The sequence below is a fragment of the Plectropomus leopardus genome, chromosome 9 (genome assembly GCF_026936395.1).
Source record: "Plectropomus leopardus strain MGB_pleo_1.0 chromosome 9, ASM2693639v1, whole genome shotgun sequence".
NCBI lineage: Eukaryota > Metazoa > Chordata > Actinopteri > Perciformes > Serranidae > Plectropomus > Plectropomus leopardus.
In genome coordinates, this window is record NC_142184.1 from 26,150,682 (window position 1) to 26,165,519 (window position 14,838).

Genomic DNA, 14,838 nt, shown 5'->3' on the forward strand with positions numbered 1-14,838 from the left:
TTTTTGCCAGCAAATGTTTTTAAGTAGAAATTTTTGAGTCCTCGGGGCTGACACCCACTTTGAGCAGAACAAGGAGCTTTAAATGACTTCGTCATGAAGTTTCACAGCTTAAGCTTTTCCTTTTTTCCTGCATAATGCAAGTCCCCATGTGGTCTCTCAAGTGTGTCAACTGTGTTTTATCCTGGTCTGGGAGTGTTTAGTGTCCACTGGTCAGTGGCTGGGTCACAGCTTAATCAGGACAGGCAGCAGTCCTGTGTGTGTGTGTGTGTGTGTGTGTGTGTGTGCGTGCGTGTGCGGTCACGGCTAAGGTCAGACTCTAATCAGTCTAAATTGAAACTTGGGGCTCATAAAGGTCCTAAAAGAGTCTGCATGGTGTATGCATGTGTGTGTGTGTGTATTCATTCCTTCACTCTCTCTTCTTTTTGTTCTCTGTCATTCTCTTCTTGTGATTTTCTTCCTTTTCCTCCTTCCCTCACCCAGTATTTCTTTTTTCTCTGTTGTTATTCCATAATTTTTCCTTTCTCTCTTTCTTTTTCTCCTCCATTTCTCCCACCATACATAACTCATCCAGTAGAGGACAATTAATGTGTTGCACTGCGAGGACTCACTGAAAAATGTTTTCTCAGGGGAAAGTTACCTTTGATCACTGCTATTTTCTCTCCTGTTGACCTCTGCTTATCATCTCTATATAGTCAATTCATCTTATATACACTGTAAAGTCTAATAGCTGCCCTGACTTGCATAAAAAGTTAACTTTACTCAGTATTCAACAAAATGCACGCTTACTGTTTTTTATCAATTAATAATTACTTGCAGGGTAAAAGACACATATTACATATAGTTCAGAGTGAAGCTAACTTAAACCACCTGGTAGCTCCAAAGTTTGCCATAAAAGTCTAAATAGAAGAAGAAGAAGCAAAAATCTGAGCATGCCCAGTAGCTTAAATTCAAATCTGCACAGCATAATAGATCCATGGGAGTGAGCAGGAAGATTGGCGCCGACGGGAAGACAGAGGAAAGAAAGTCAGACTGCTCGAATTTTTACCGTTCTCTTTTAAGAAATAACAAGGTAAGATATCAAACGATAATTGTGTGTGAGCTTGTGTTTGACTGCTGCCAATATTAGCTTGCGTTAGCTAACGTATGCTAGCGCTAACAGTGCCTGCTAGCAAGTTAGCTAATTTGCTAGAACTAGTGCTAGCTAAGTTGCTAACAGGCACTACACAGCAGGGCTGGGGGAAAATTGATTCACATAAGAATCTCGGTTCTCGTTTTTAATGATTCAGACTCGATTAAAAAATCCTAAACATCAATAATAGACTATTTTGACTAAATATAGTATGTTCTTAACCCTCTAAAATAGCTATCATTTGGATAAGTCTTGATTATTTTGAGACCGTTTGTCGGATCGCCTTACTTTTTTCGCCAGCTGTTCCTGCAGAGGGATGTCTCCGATGCATCGTAGCTCTTTTAGGAGCCTCAGTGTCCAGCCTGGGAATTCGGATGTTTTTACGGGACCATGGTGAATAAATCCATAATGATAGATCCGATATTGGTTGTCTTCCGTCCATATTTTATCCATATTTCGATGATAAAAGTACATTAGCATCGATGCTAAACGCCATATTGGTTTCCCATGGTTCCTTTAGAGAGGTCAGAGGTTTGTTTCAGTCTTGTCCACCAATCGGAAGACCGTCCGACGCTTTGTATCCGCCTACAAAGTCACACATCATCTGGAGGAAACTGCACTGTGATTGGCCTAATCCTATCGCGCTGTGTTATTGATAGCGCCTCCTGCATTAGAATAAACTCTGGTAGCCCCTATCATAATAATAATAATAATAATAATAATAATAATAATAATAATAATAATAATAATAATGATAATAATAATAATAATAATAACGAGACAAGGGTAAATCAGGAGACAGTGTAAAAAGCAGTTGGGCCTCATATGGATGTAAACTCTGTGCTCACTGCAGGCAGAGCAGGCAGGAGAATCAGGCCCCTCTCTGAAGTGTCAGGAGTGTCATGTGGCCCTCTGCAGCATCACAGAGAGGAGCTGCTTTGCAGAAAGACACAGATAATGGGATCAACTGCAAAAAAACAATGGGACTTTTTTTTGGAAAAGTGTGTCCATTTTTTTGAACTATAATAATTACAATGTTTATTTTTTCACTTTCTGATTCCCAACACTTGGGTTTTCTACAACAAAAAAGCTTGTACATAATAAAACCTCCATAATTCCACACACACTTTGCTTTCATAACACAAAATGCCACTGGCAAAACAGACTGGAGGAGATCCTGAAATTACACCTCCTGTAGTTTGAATTGGGAATTGGTCCTGAATCGAATTGTGAGATACTGAGAGATTCACACCCCTACCCACCACTGTCCAGTGGTTTCCTGAAAACCTATTTTAACTTTGGAAACAAAAGAGGATAGTTGCAAAATTGAAATGCTGTAGCCAGTTTTGACACAGTAAACACACTTCAGTGGCTGGTTTCACATTTTATGCTTAGGCCTGTAACCAGAGTAATATTTACCAAGCATAGACAATCGTCGATTTAAAAAAAGGTAGAATATTAGAGTAAGTAGTTAAAATCACATTTCATGTTGAGCTTGTATGTACAACTGTGAGCTGTGCCGATTGGCTCAATATTTATTTGGATAATAAATGAATGAATTGTCCATATTCTGTTTTCACTGGAAATTAATGTTGAAATGAAGATTTTGGTGAAATTTGCACTGTGAAAATATTAACTTTATATAACTTGCTTAAGCCTATTTAGTCACTTTTTTTTGCTGTTATAGGTCCCTGCAGAGTGACTTTTGACCACAAATAATGTACTGGTTTTTTTTTTTCATTTTATTTTTTGCAACAACGGTGATGAGGGGGAATAAGATGGAATAAGAGCAGGTTATATCTTAAAAATCACTTCTCCAATCAGTAACTGTTTGCTGCACTGTAAAATAAACTTTGTTGTGACACTTGTTCCATATTAACTTTGACAAAAATGTTTGTACTCTAGAAACCAGATGAGACAGCTATTCGCACTCTTGTACTCTGAGGCCTCCCTGTTCTACTTGGTGATGACCCCAGTACTACTTCTACAAGACCTGCTTTGTAAGTTCTCTTATTTTCACACAGTACCACACAGTTTTTTTAGGCAATTGGTTTGCACGGTTTTATCAAGTAAATTCGATTGCTCTTTAAGTAAATACAACTGAGAAATTCTAAGTTGCAGGAAATGTTACATAAGTTAGCCCAACTTAAATAAGTGAGTTGAATACAAACACTGTATACTTTACTTACAATTATTAAGTTATCTGAAATAGTAGTTCTAAATTGTCTATACTAAGTCTAGAGTACATCTAAAGTAGATTTACAAGTACTCCATAGAGTTTTTTAATAACTAAAACTCTAGTTTAAATACACTACACTAAAAAGTATTTGTTAGTACAATATACAGTAGTTATTGCACTGGACTTCATTTTTTTAGGCAATCGGTTCCCGTGCTTTTTCTAAGTAAGGTTAACAAATCAGAATTTACACTGTACTTTATTCACATATCTCTCTCTGTATTATGATGAGCAGCATCTGGCTTTTGTTTTTTAAATTGTGATTTTTAATCCATATTGCGCCAACATAAATTTTTATTAAGATATTGCAGAATTGCAACACTGCCATCACATCATGTTTTTCCTTTTTTTATTATCATGGATACCAAATTATTTTAGGAGGCAGTTTTGTGTTTTTTGTTGGGTTTTTTTTGTAAAAAAGGGCTAAACCAAGGCACTCTTCTAATGATAAAAAGCTTTATTATCAAGGCTAGTTCGTGGTGGAACAGATACAATTTAGCCAACACGTTTTGGCCACACACAGCCTTCCTCAGGGCAAGAAAAGAAAGAGGTGTAAGATCACTATGTAACCTAGGTTGTAATTAGTCAAATGAACATCACCTGGTAGAGGAGCAGTTCCAGGCAAAAGGAAACACCTGCGGAGGCTACCACAGTAGATCTATTCACACTACAGCCCAGTGCAAACAACTTAACATACCAAATAATATACAATATATACATACAAATATCACAGTGACAGTGGTACCAATTTAAACCATAAAGAGATAAAAAAGAAACAAAGATTGCAACAAAAACAAACAAACAAACAAACAAACAAACATTATGGCCACAAATTAAGGAGAAAAAAAACAAGACTAAGAGTTAACATATCAGTTTAGTCTGATAGCATGCTTACATTTGCAACTGAAAGTACAGCTGGGGGTGGGATGTCATGCAGGTATTTGTTCGTAAACCAGTTTACCCAGTCAGGGTATCATTAATGTATTTAGGATTCATCCTCTGGGGACATGTTCAAACCAAATTTCATGGGTATCCATTTAATGTTTGTGGTGATATTTCACTCTGGACCAACTGAGTTACTAAATGGCATTGCCATCCTTCAGCACCGCTGCAATGGTGTGGCTTAAGAGTTCAAGTTTACTGTTGTGTCATTGATGGTGGCGCTAACTGCAGCGCATGCAGAATGTAGACTGCTCTCAGTTCTCCCTGGACTAAAGTTACGACTTCTTGTTTGATTTCCTCATGTTGGGAGGAGAGAATTATTACAGCTGTGTTTGTGGTGGGATTTCTTAAGTTTTATGACCCATCCCTTACAGCATATAAAGTTCTCAAAGTGCCAAATAATCCATGGAGGAAAACGATGGAGGTCGTTGGTCCTTCTGGTGTGTAACTTTTCCAACACTTAGGTATGATGGTAACATAAACTCTAGAACTCTTGAATATTAAAAAAAGAATCACTTTTGGCTTGAGAACCATCCTATTCCATCACATCCAAATAGCTGTCCACTCAACCATAATGCTTTCCTCAAACTGGCTAAGGAAAGCATAATTATAAGATTACGTTTTCCAGCCTAGCATTTGGGCCAAATGAAATTTAAAAAAATAATAAAGAAGAGCACACATGACTGATGTTAAAATGATCGTGATCATCACAGATGCTTGGCGTAAAACCTCAGGTGAAATGCAAGTATTACGCATTTGTTATCAGTGAAATAACATAATTCCCTGGAAATTAAAAATAAAAAACGCACTTAAAACAACTCTAGACCACAAATAAACAAACAAAAGCTATCAAAACAACAAGAACACACAATCTAGACTAGAGTGCTGCTTCTTTGGCCAAACATGTCAGGCTGTGTGGAAACTGGGACTGTAAATTCCCCTGCTCACAGAGGCACCAGCTGTTGCAAGTGAATTGATCTGTTTCTTCTATCATTTGATAGACTTTCTATCAAATGATAGAAGAAACAGATCAATTCACTCTGTGTTTGATTGCTGTTCATTGTTGCTAAAGTGCTTCTTATGTAAAGCTTGCATGCAACTTTTTCCAAGTCAGCTGGCTTTAAGAAAAACATTTGACTAAAATCTGAAGAAAAAGCAAAGAACCTTGATTAGGAATTAAGTTTATCTTAATGTTGCTAAAGTTGGCCCTGTGTTAGTCTCTTCTCGCTCGTCTGTTGTACTGTTAAATATTCCAGTGATTTCACCACACAAGTAAAATCAGAGCTAAACACACTATACCCCACCAGCAAACAGATTGTTGGGTCCCATGCCACTCACTCCTAGTCAGCTCATCTAATAAATAATACTGTAGACCTTAAATTATGTAACAGGCCTCTGCAAAGACTTGATTTCTGGTGTACATAATGAAATAAGTTCAATGGTTGAATTCAATGTAGCTACCTTACGGACAATGCAGCACATTGTCATTCACATATCGTCAAATTCCAACACTGTGTCATGCCCCTTGGCATCTCTTAGCGACGCACAGGGCACCCTTTAGCATGTCTATGCCAAGCACAGCTGAAATACACTGTAGCATGTAGTTAATATTTTGAAATGACGTGGTTAGGTTTAGGCAACATAATTACTTGGTAAAGTTTAGAAAAAGATCACGTTTTGGGTTAAAGTAAATAAGCTATGTCTGGTCCTTAACGTGACACAGTGTAATGTAATATGTCATATGTGTGATGTAAGTGGATAACATTTTTGTGTAAATTGCATAAAGTTACCTTAAAACAAAAATAGCTTTAGGTTTTACACAGAACATAAAGTGCAGTCTTCTGGGTTAAAGTGTTATTTTGTTTCACTTATTGAGACTTTCTTGATCTTCATACTGCGTATCTAAGCATCAAATATTGCTGTGGATGGGTTTACATTTGAGCAGTTGAAAGCCCAGTGCATCTGATAAAGATGTCAGGGGCTGCCTTTTGCGTCAGTCTTACGCCGAGGGGCATGACAAAGCGCATTGTATCTGTATTTGACGACCTTGGAATAAGAACAGGCTGGGGTAATATACAGTTTATATTGCATTGCTTTTTGTAGGTATAATTGTGAACAATAGCCTGCATACTGGTACCAGTAAATAGCCACAACCATCCAATCAGAGTGGAAAGTGGCTTCTGTCTTGCCCTGCCTACTTGACACAATAGTCAGGCTAACACTTATTATTGATAACTATGAAAGCAATTCAACCTTTACTGTCTCTTTGTACATAATGTATTTTTGTAGCAAAGTGCACACTCAGGTGTGTCTTGACACTGTTCAGTATATGACATTCCTCACTTTGTCCTTTAATATGTCTCCACTCATGTCAACTCCATTATCCTGGTTTCTCCTCATATTGCCAAGTAAGATGAAACATTTATGATCCCTCCGGCGCGCACACAAACACACCAGCTGTCTCCTCGCCTTGTTCTCCATCCTCTACTTCTGCCGTACCTCCCACATTGTGAATTCATGAACTCCTGCCCTGCCATTCCCAATCACCACTCAAGGAGCACCAATCTGGTTTGTCAAAGTGACGCAATGTCAAGATGCTGCTAAGTGGTCTTACGTTTCATCTCCACTGACAGCTTGAAGAGCATAATTCAGCCCCGGGAGGGTTTTTTGAGGCACAAAGAAGGTCCTTCGATCAGACAGTACAACTCAGTCCTTTAAACAAAGGGAGTTCTGAGAAGTACGGCGTTCCTTTCAGAGAGAATTACGTTGTTCAAAAGTTTGAATAGCAATACTGAGACACATAAAGATCCTTCGTGGGATTTTTAAGAGCAAGCACTGTATTTGAAACCCATATGAGAGTTGTCTGTGATTGGCCACGACACTGAGGAATTTACAGAGAGAGTTTAAGACAAGAACAGTAAAACAGAACAAAAAAATATTTTGTTTTATCAGCCTAGCCTAGGTTAAAGACGTCATTTCCAGTTTTTATAAAACCAGGAAACACAGAAATAGTAAGACAGCTGGTGGCTTGACAAATTAATTAATTTAGCTCTTCAATCCTCACGCTGCCTGCTGCTTTCCCACGTCTGTTTGTCCGTCAAGAAGAGCGTGGACAAGTGTTGTCCAATCATGAGCCTCTCAGGGCTGAGAGCCCTTCACGCCAGAAAAAAAAGACCAATTAAGAACAACTTTAATCACAGGTGGTCGCTAACTTGTGAAATCAATGGCTGTTGTTTGCTTTAAATAAAAAACTTTTACTCTTTATGAGATTTATTAGCATTACCGACTTTAATGCTGTCAGTTTTTATAAATTGACATACATTAATTTGCAATGCATTATTTGCATTGAAAACATGCAACTGCAATGTTTTTTTTTCATGTTTTATTATGATTTTACGGTTTCAAAGTACTTTTATACATAACAGAGCGTCAGCAAGAAACCATATTGGGTTTTGGTTTGATGTCCCTCCTCCTCCTTCTATTGCCTGCCTCAAATGGCAGTTGCTAGAATTTACTGTGTCTCATGGAAACACACTTGTCAGTCAAATCAGTCATTCTGTGAACTGCAGCGCTGATCAAATATGAATCAAGATTGAGTAACTGCATTGTCTTTTTCTTGTCTCAAATGCTTAGATATTTCAGTGTACTGTTTTGCTGTAAAATGAGAGCATATGTGACATGGTTGCCATTTTAGAAACAAGACAGCCATCAAGCACCACCTATTAGCCAGACTAACTTTCTCATTTTAGAGCTAAAGAGAACACTTAAATGTTTCTGAAAACATTTGAGGATAATCCTGCATAGATATAGTGCCAGTTTTAGCAAATATGACAAAAATATGAGTCAAAGTTTCCTCTTCTAGCCTCCACACCATATGTTACATTATGTATCATTGTGTCTGCTTTTGTAAGAAATCTGCTATATCACTTTAACGCACAAAACAAGAATAAACACAGATAATATTTCATAGTTTCTGGCAATGGCACATAATGAATCCAGAGAATGGCAGATGGAAAAATCCATTTCAACATGTTTGTCCTCTAAAATATACAAAAAACATGTGCCTGAGGACAAGGACAAGTAGCAACATCTTTATTTCATCAGTTAGCATCGGTGTTTACTTGAAACATGATCTTAATTTCAGGGAGCACAATACCGCTGGAATGAGACAGAGCTACTCACTGTCAGCACCGTGGTTTCATTTGTCTACAGTAAATATACAAAGGTATTTTAATTCTTTCTCAGTGATATATTGATTTTGAAAACACTGAAACATTGTGAAGCATTTTGAAGGCAATCATCAGTCTCCATGTCGTGGACAGTAAAGATAAAAATATTGATAAGAAAATTGGGAGAGACAACTGCACGCAAACATTTCATTTATTCTTGAGAGAAAACATGCATTTCCAAATGCATATTTAAGGTTTTGTTAGCATATCCCCTATCTAAAATATAGCCAAAATGTGCACTTTTAGTAAAAAAACATAAATAAGACATCTGATATCTTATTGCTTAAGAAGTACACCTCATTTACGACTGTGGTAGTTTCCAGGATGCTAAATCAAAACTAGATACATTTCATCACAGTCAAACTTATTACAAGATATTCATGCAAGGATGTCTATAAACTGAAGACCTTGCAATGATTTGACAAAACCTAAGAGGGGGGAATCAACTGCTGTAAGCACACGATCAAGTATTTGTGTCACTCCACTCATCTGCCAGGACATGGCAAGTTCCCTGATGGAACCAGAATTTGAAGTGCATGTAGGGCCCTCTTTTCCGGCATAAACAAGCCCTCAGCCACAAGACCTGCTGTCATCTCAAGCACCCAGCATTCCTTAATGTTAATGTTTATCGCTCCTCTCTGCCTCTCGGTCTATATGAGACATGATGGGAGTCTCTTTCCTGATGCAAACAAATGCTCCCAAAAGACTCAGGGTTGCAGCAATGACACCTTGAATGGCTCTCCCTCACCCTGACGTGACCCCTGTGTTCACTTGTAGGCTTGCTTGTGAATAGAAGCAAACAGGAGGGGGTGCTGAGAAGGTACCCCAACAACTTAATTAAACTACTGAACACGTCCCATTGGCACTGAAGGGGTTAAGAAAGGCCAGGCATGCACAGGGCTCAAGGCTGAGAGATGTGTAAATGGGGACGTATGTATCTTTTGTAAGATTTATTTATAGCCTATAGATCATAGGGCTTGTCGATGTTGTTAGTTTCTTGAAAAAAATAAACTGGGAGCAAGTCATCCTCTCTGTTCCTATGGATCTACCCCTCCAACTTCAATTTGATTTGATTTGATTCAAATCAATTCAGTTCAATTCAATTCAAGTCAGTTCAATTCAATTCAACCAAAAAAAAGGGGAGAGATGACTGTTTTTTCTGCACAATAAAAGACCTGTGTTGGGTGCTCATGGAAAACAGCAAACAACAGTTGAAACAGGAAAGAAATCCAGGAACTCCAAAAATGTCAAAAATGAGGAGTTATTATTTAAAAAAGCCTTCATTGTAATAGCCTAATCATTAAAAAAACATCTTCAGTAGAGCTTTAAAAAGTAAATACTTATATATATTATAACTTGCTTAAATAAAGATACATTTTTTGTTACTGTTTTTGTGATTGTTATTATAATTTTTATTGTTTTTTATTTTTTACCTTGCATATCTAATCTTATTCAGCCTCGGAACACTTCAGTTTTGACATGCACGTCCTCCAATCCATACAACCACATAAGCTGTATGTGCCAACCTGTGAATGACCCACAGGAACATTTCCTAAATTAGCGCACAACTGGTGGATGACAGAAAATCTCATGTGTGACCATTCACAGCCCCAGTTTTAAACACTTGGTTAAGTTAAATAGTCATACTTTCATGAAAACCCACTGGGTTAACCAAAAAGATCATGGTTTGGCTTAAAATAGGTGTTTTGTGATGATACTGGCATCACATAGCCTATGTCACCTGAGACACTATGACATACTAGTTTACACTGTTAAAAAATAACTAAACATTAACTTTTGGTTTCACATGGGACACAAGCAATGGTCTCCTGTTCCCTCCCTGACTGGGCTCCCTGAGTCCAGACCAAGGCCACTCAAAGAAATGCACCGATCCTGACAGAATTTTAGCTTGCAAACATGGCCTGTGTGGTTGTATTTTGCAGGACGGTCTGTTGCTTTTTTATGTAGCTGTTGTTCAGAGAATCTTTTGGGACCCCCACCCCTCTATAAACATTTAATAAATGGTTAAAAACAAAGCGTAATTGCAAGGGCACATAAAATCGAGTGAGTATTTATGAAGTAGCCAACTGTCTCCATGAACACTTAAAATGCCCTAATATCCGCTCATAGGGACATAATAATGTGTTACCAAATATTTATTATAGGTTCATATACTACTTATGAATGATAAATAGTTACTGTTACCAAATACACTTTACTTGATGTTGAAATAATGACTCATCTGTAGGAACGTGCTTCCAAGTGCGCCTTGTTTGGAGAGTCTGTTGTGCGTAAAAGAGGGACAGCTCACTTGAAGCGCCACTGCGCTCTCTCTCTCTCTCTCTCTCTCTCTCTCTCTCTCTCTCTGCTGTAAAGGCGTGGTGTGTCAGACTTCAGTTTGGCAGCTGTTGGAAGTGTACTGAACGATCGAGTCACCTCATCAGCCCGAGTAGAGAAGCAGTCACTCCGCAGTGGACACCCATCTGCTCGACCCTTTTTACGCACCGGGGGAACTAACTGAAATCGCTCATGTTGGCATTGTGAGAACAAAGATCCAGCACAATTTCTTCCCACTAAATTCTCCTGGAATATTCTGATTTGACTGTTGGCAACACATTTTGTTAAATTATCAGTGAAAAGCCGGAGGACATCTCCAGAGAAAGATGAAGGGATGTACACCTTTCTTCAAGATGACTCTTTTTGCACTACTTGTCGCCGCCGTGTCAGCGACCAAGTTGAATGTACCGCGACTGAGACTGTCATACAAAGGTAATTAAGTGATCTATCTATCTATCTATCTATCTATCTATCTATCCTCGCGCAGCTGCTCTCTATTCCAATTTTTTGTGCACACGCATGCCCTACAGGTGGCATTAATTGGTCATTGGCATTAATCTGCAGTCTTCCCTGTCATTCCCGCAGATGTCTGTTTTTTACTGCGATTATTTGAACTTCACACCCACGTGGTAACGAATCAATGTGGTTTTTCAATTAATCTCAGAATAATTATTCTCCACGAGGTGGTCCGCGCTGGAAGCGTTCAGTTCGGGTCGATGTTTTGGCTACTGTTCTGGGAGTTTTGTGTGTTTTAGGAAGTATACACACGTTAATTTGCTGGTTTCCACGTTGAAACCGCTCTGCAGTGCTGGCGGGGTGTCCAGCCAGAGGAGATTTTGGCTGAGGTTCATGTCTCTGCGGTGGGATACACCGGGCTGCGATCTTCTCACTGTAAAGGTTTATGAGGAGCGGCAACCGCAACGGAAATACCTTGGAAGGATGTTGCATAATTATCGTTTATGATGCGGTATACTTTTAGCATTATGCCATTAGGTTTAAAAGACTACAGATAGCTGCATTTAGTCTGTTAAGCTTCAGACTGTCCAGATCGTGATGATAACCATAAATGTTCAAAAAGTCGTTTCTACCTTAAGACCTAAATTGGGTTGGATTAAACTGATTTTATTAGTATTAAACAGATATATTTGCTGCTCACATGCTGAGTATTAAATAGTTTAATATGTATTAATAAGACTGCCATATGCAGTATTTCTTGGCCAGTTCTTTCTCTACCCTCTCTAATCTGAACCCTGTTGTTGGATATGACTCACAGTGGTTTAATGATAATGAGGCTGTAAAGATAGACACCTGTGTGTGTGTGTGTGTGTGTGTGTGTGTGTGTGTGTGTGGTGCTTAAGTGCTGTTGACTGTGTTGTTGCCAGACTGTGCTCATTGTTTCGTTTCACTCAGGCCGGAGCAAGTCTGCAATCATCATCAGCGATAGATATCACACAGGATTTCCTCCTCATGTTTTCAGGAGAAAAGTCACCATCTGAATTTACTGGTCTTCCTGTTGGCTACACTGGAAATACTGTGTGTGTGTGTGTGTGTGTTTGTGTGTGTGTGTTTGGAGGGGGGTAGAGACTGAAAAAGAAATGATAGAGAACAACTGCAAAAGGACTGAATGCATATTGAGGTTATGGGGTAACAGATGAGAAATATGGATACAGAAAGAAATAGGTTTTGCATACTTTTTGTACCTTTTCAGAGAACAAATTCAACATTTTAGTTTGTTGATTTACATTTATTCTGTGTTGTGGGTTGTAATTAAATAAACATTGAGGCCTGCTGTGAGGTGCCATATTGCAGTTTGATTATCAGTTGTGCAACAAGGTCAGTTCGGTTTGACGGAACGTGACAAACTTTGCATTTTCTCTTCTGTTCACTCAACTTTGAATATATAGTTTGGTCACTGTATTATTGTGATACTCAGTCTTTATTGCTCCATGATAATATAAAACAAAAATCAAGTGGATTTTGATAAGTTTTAAATAATTTTGGTGTGAAAAGATTTTTGATGTATGACCTTTGCCATACCATAGAGTTTACTGAATTACTGTTTTTGGTGGCTATATATAAAAGATATTATTCAGGAAATCCGGCAGCACAATTGAGGCAAAGATGCTGAGCGGAGAGAACCTGTTATTGAACACACAAAGTCATGCCCTGAAAAAACACTTTAAGTGGGAAAAGCAGCGCCCAAGATTGTGAGTCACTGCACTTTACTGATGTAGAGCAACTTTTTCAAAGCATTACATCCATTTTCACTTTGGCCTAGCAATAAACAGCACCTTTTATAACCAGTTTTTCTTCATCACTTAAACAACTCAACTTGCATTTTGTGAGCATTACGGGGAGTGTGGGAAGAAACTCTGTCTATAAGATTCTCATTAGTGACCAACCAGTTTCTTGCTTCCTGTTGAGATGACCTTAAATTTGACCCCCGAGTTTGCCCTATTTTACATAATTCCCCCTTCGACTCAGGTCTCTCATTTCTTTGCTTGACTTTTAAATTGTTCCTTGTGTCTCCATGTGTCTCATCTTCTCTCTCTTAAGTCTAATTCCTCTGTCTGACTTCAATGTTCTTTCTTTCCCTTCTTGTTTGTGTGTCTCTTCCTTCATCGCTCCCTCTTTCATTATAACTCGGGGAAGCCCAGAGGGTGTTTGTATTCCCAGGAGGATGTGGAGGTAATTTGGCGACAGGAAAAGCTGTCATTATCTCATTTCAATCAATTAGTGGGTAGAAGTTCAAGCAGGAAGAAGGCCATTTTACCTCCGAACTATTAAAGTATGGCAGTATCCCAGTCAGCATTGATTTAGTTATTTGCAGATAAAAATGCATTTAGGAAAAATGATATATCATATACTAAGCTTTTCACAGGTATTTAAATGACTATATTTAAATGTTGGATACATACATGTTGGATTGCACTCATTTAAAGGCTAAAATGTTCAAACAAACCTAGACATCACTTAAACACCTAAAATGCTTCTGACCTGCAAATAACCACATTTTATTTTTTATATTATTTATTTTCTCTTCCTTCTTAATCATTTATATGACATTGTATTTATCTGGCATTAATATGTTTATCCCAGTTCATATATTTTTGAAATCCTAATTTGCAATTCAAACTTCCAACAACAATTGTGTGTGTGTGTGTGTGTGTGTGTGTGTGTGTGTGTGTGTGTGTGTGTGTTTATGTGTGTGTCTTACGGGGGGTGACATTGAGGCGTCGAGGTATGTGAGATGTGTGTGTGGTTGGCTGCACTCCCAGCCCTCTGCCAAGCATCTATACCCACCTCCCATCATGCATCTCTCTCTGCCTTTCTCTATCTGTCTCTGTATGTCTTTCATTTGTCTTTCTCTTTCTTCAATCTGCTGCCTTCATTTATTCATTTGAATTCCCTCTCTCACACTCGCACAAACACACACTGACTTAAGAGACGCACACTCTGTCTAATACAATATTCACTTTGTCTCGCCAAAGGCAGGGGGGCACTTGAAAACACCAACGCACACATCAGCGTCCTATTTTGATCAGATTGCATTAGTTTTCAGAGTGAAGGGTTCTGTTTGTTTTCGCTTACAGCCTGTGAATTAATGAGTTTGTTTTCTCAGTCGGCGTTGCCCAGATGCTTACACACAGACGGGTGTTAGTTGTTCTTAGGCGGAGCGGGGTAATCTGTCACCGGGAGTCTGTTGGAGACTTCGGAGCTGCTGAAATGTAGGGCGTCTCCCATCCTTTCATCTTTCAGCTCTTTTCCTTTCTTTCTTTTCTCTTTTTCATCCATCACTCCCTTTCTGCTCAGTGTAATAGCTTGATCATTGCTGCCTTCCTCTCTCCTGCTTTTCCCTGAGTTCAGTATAAGTGCTCCCAGGCCTCTGGACTGATCTAAAACCGTGCAAAAGAAAGAAAAAGAGGCAAGAAAAGAGAGAACTTGAAAGTTTTAGTAGCCAAGCC

At 38.6% G+C, this 14,838-nt stretch overlaps 1 protein-coding gene across 3 annotated transcripts in view; it reads left to right on the plus strand.

Annotated features, from left to right (window-relative positions):
- Positions 1-929: 929 nt before the first annotated feature.
- The window catches only part of sema3g (semaphorin 3G), an 84,084-nt gene continuing 70,175 nt past the window's right edge, over positions 930-14,838 (plus strand). For 2 of the 3 annotated variants that reach the window (XM_042491429.2, XM_042491430.2), the window contains exons 1-3: positions 930-1,069; positions 3,035-3,129; positions 10,913-11,305. In XM_042491429.2, the coding sequence (XP_042347363.1) occupies positions 11,200-11,305 (106 nt within the window). In that variant the 5' untranslated portion in view covers positions 930-1,069; positions 3,035-3,129; positions 10,913-11,199. The remainder of the gene's footprint in view (positions 1,070-3,034; positions 3,130-10,912; positions 11,306-14,838) is intronic. The other variant, XM_088082401.1, reaches the window with a different exon arrangement.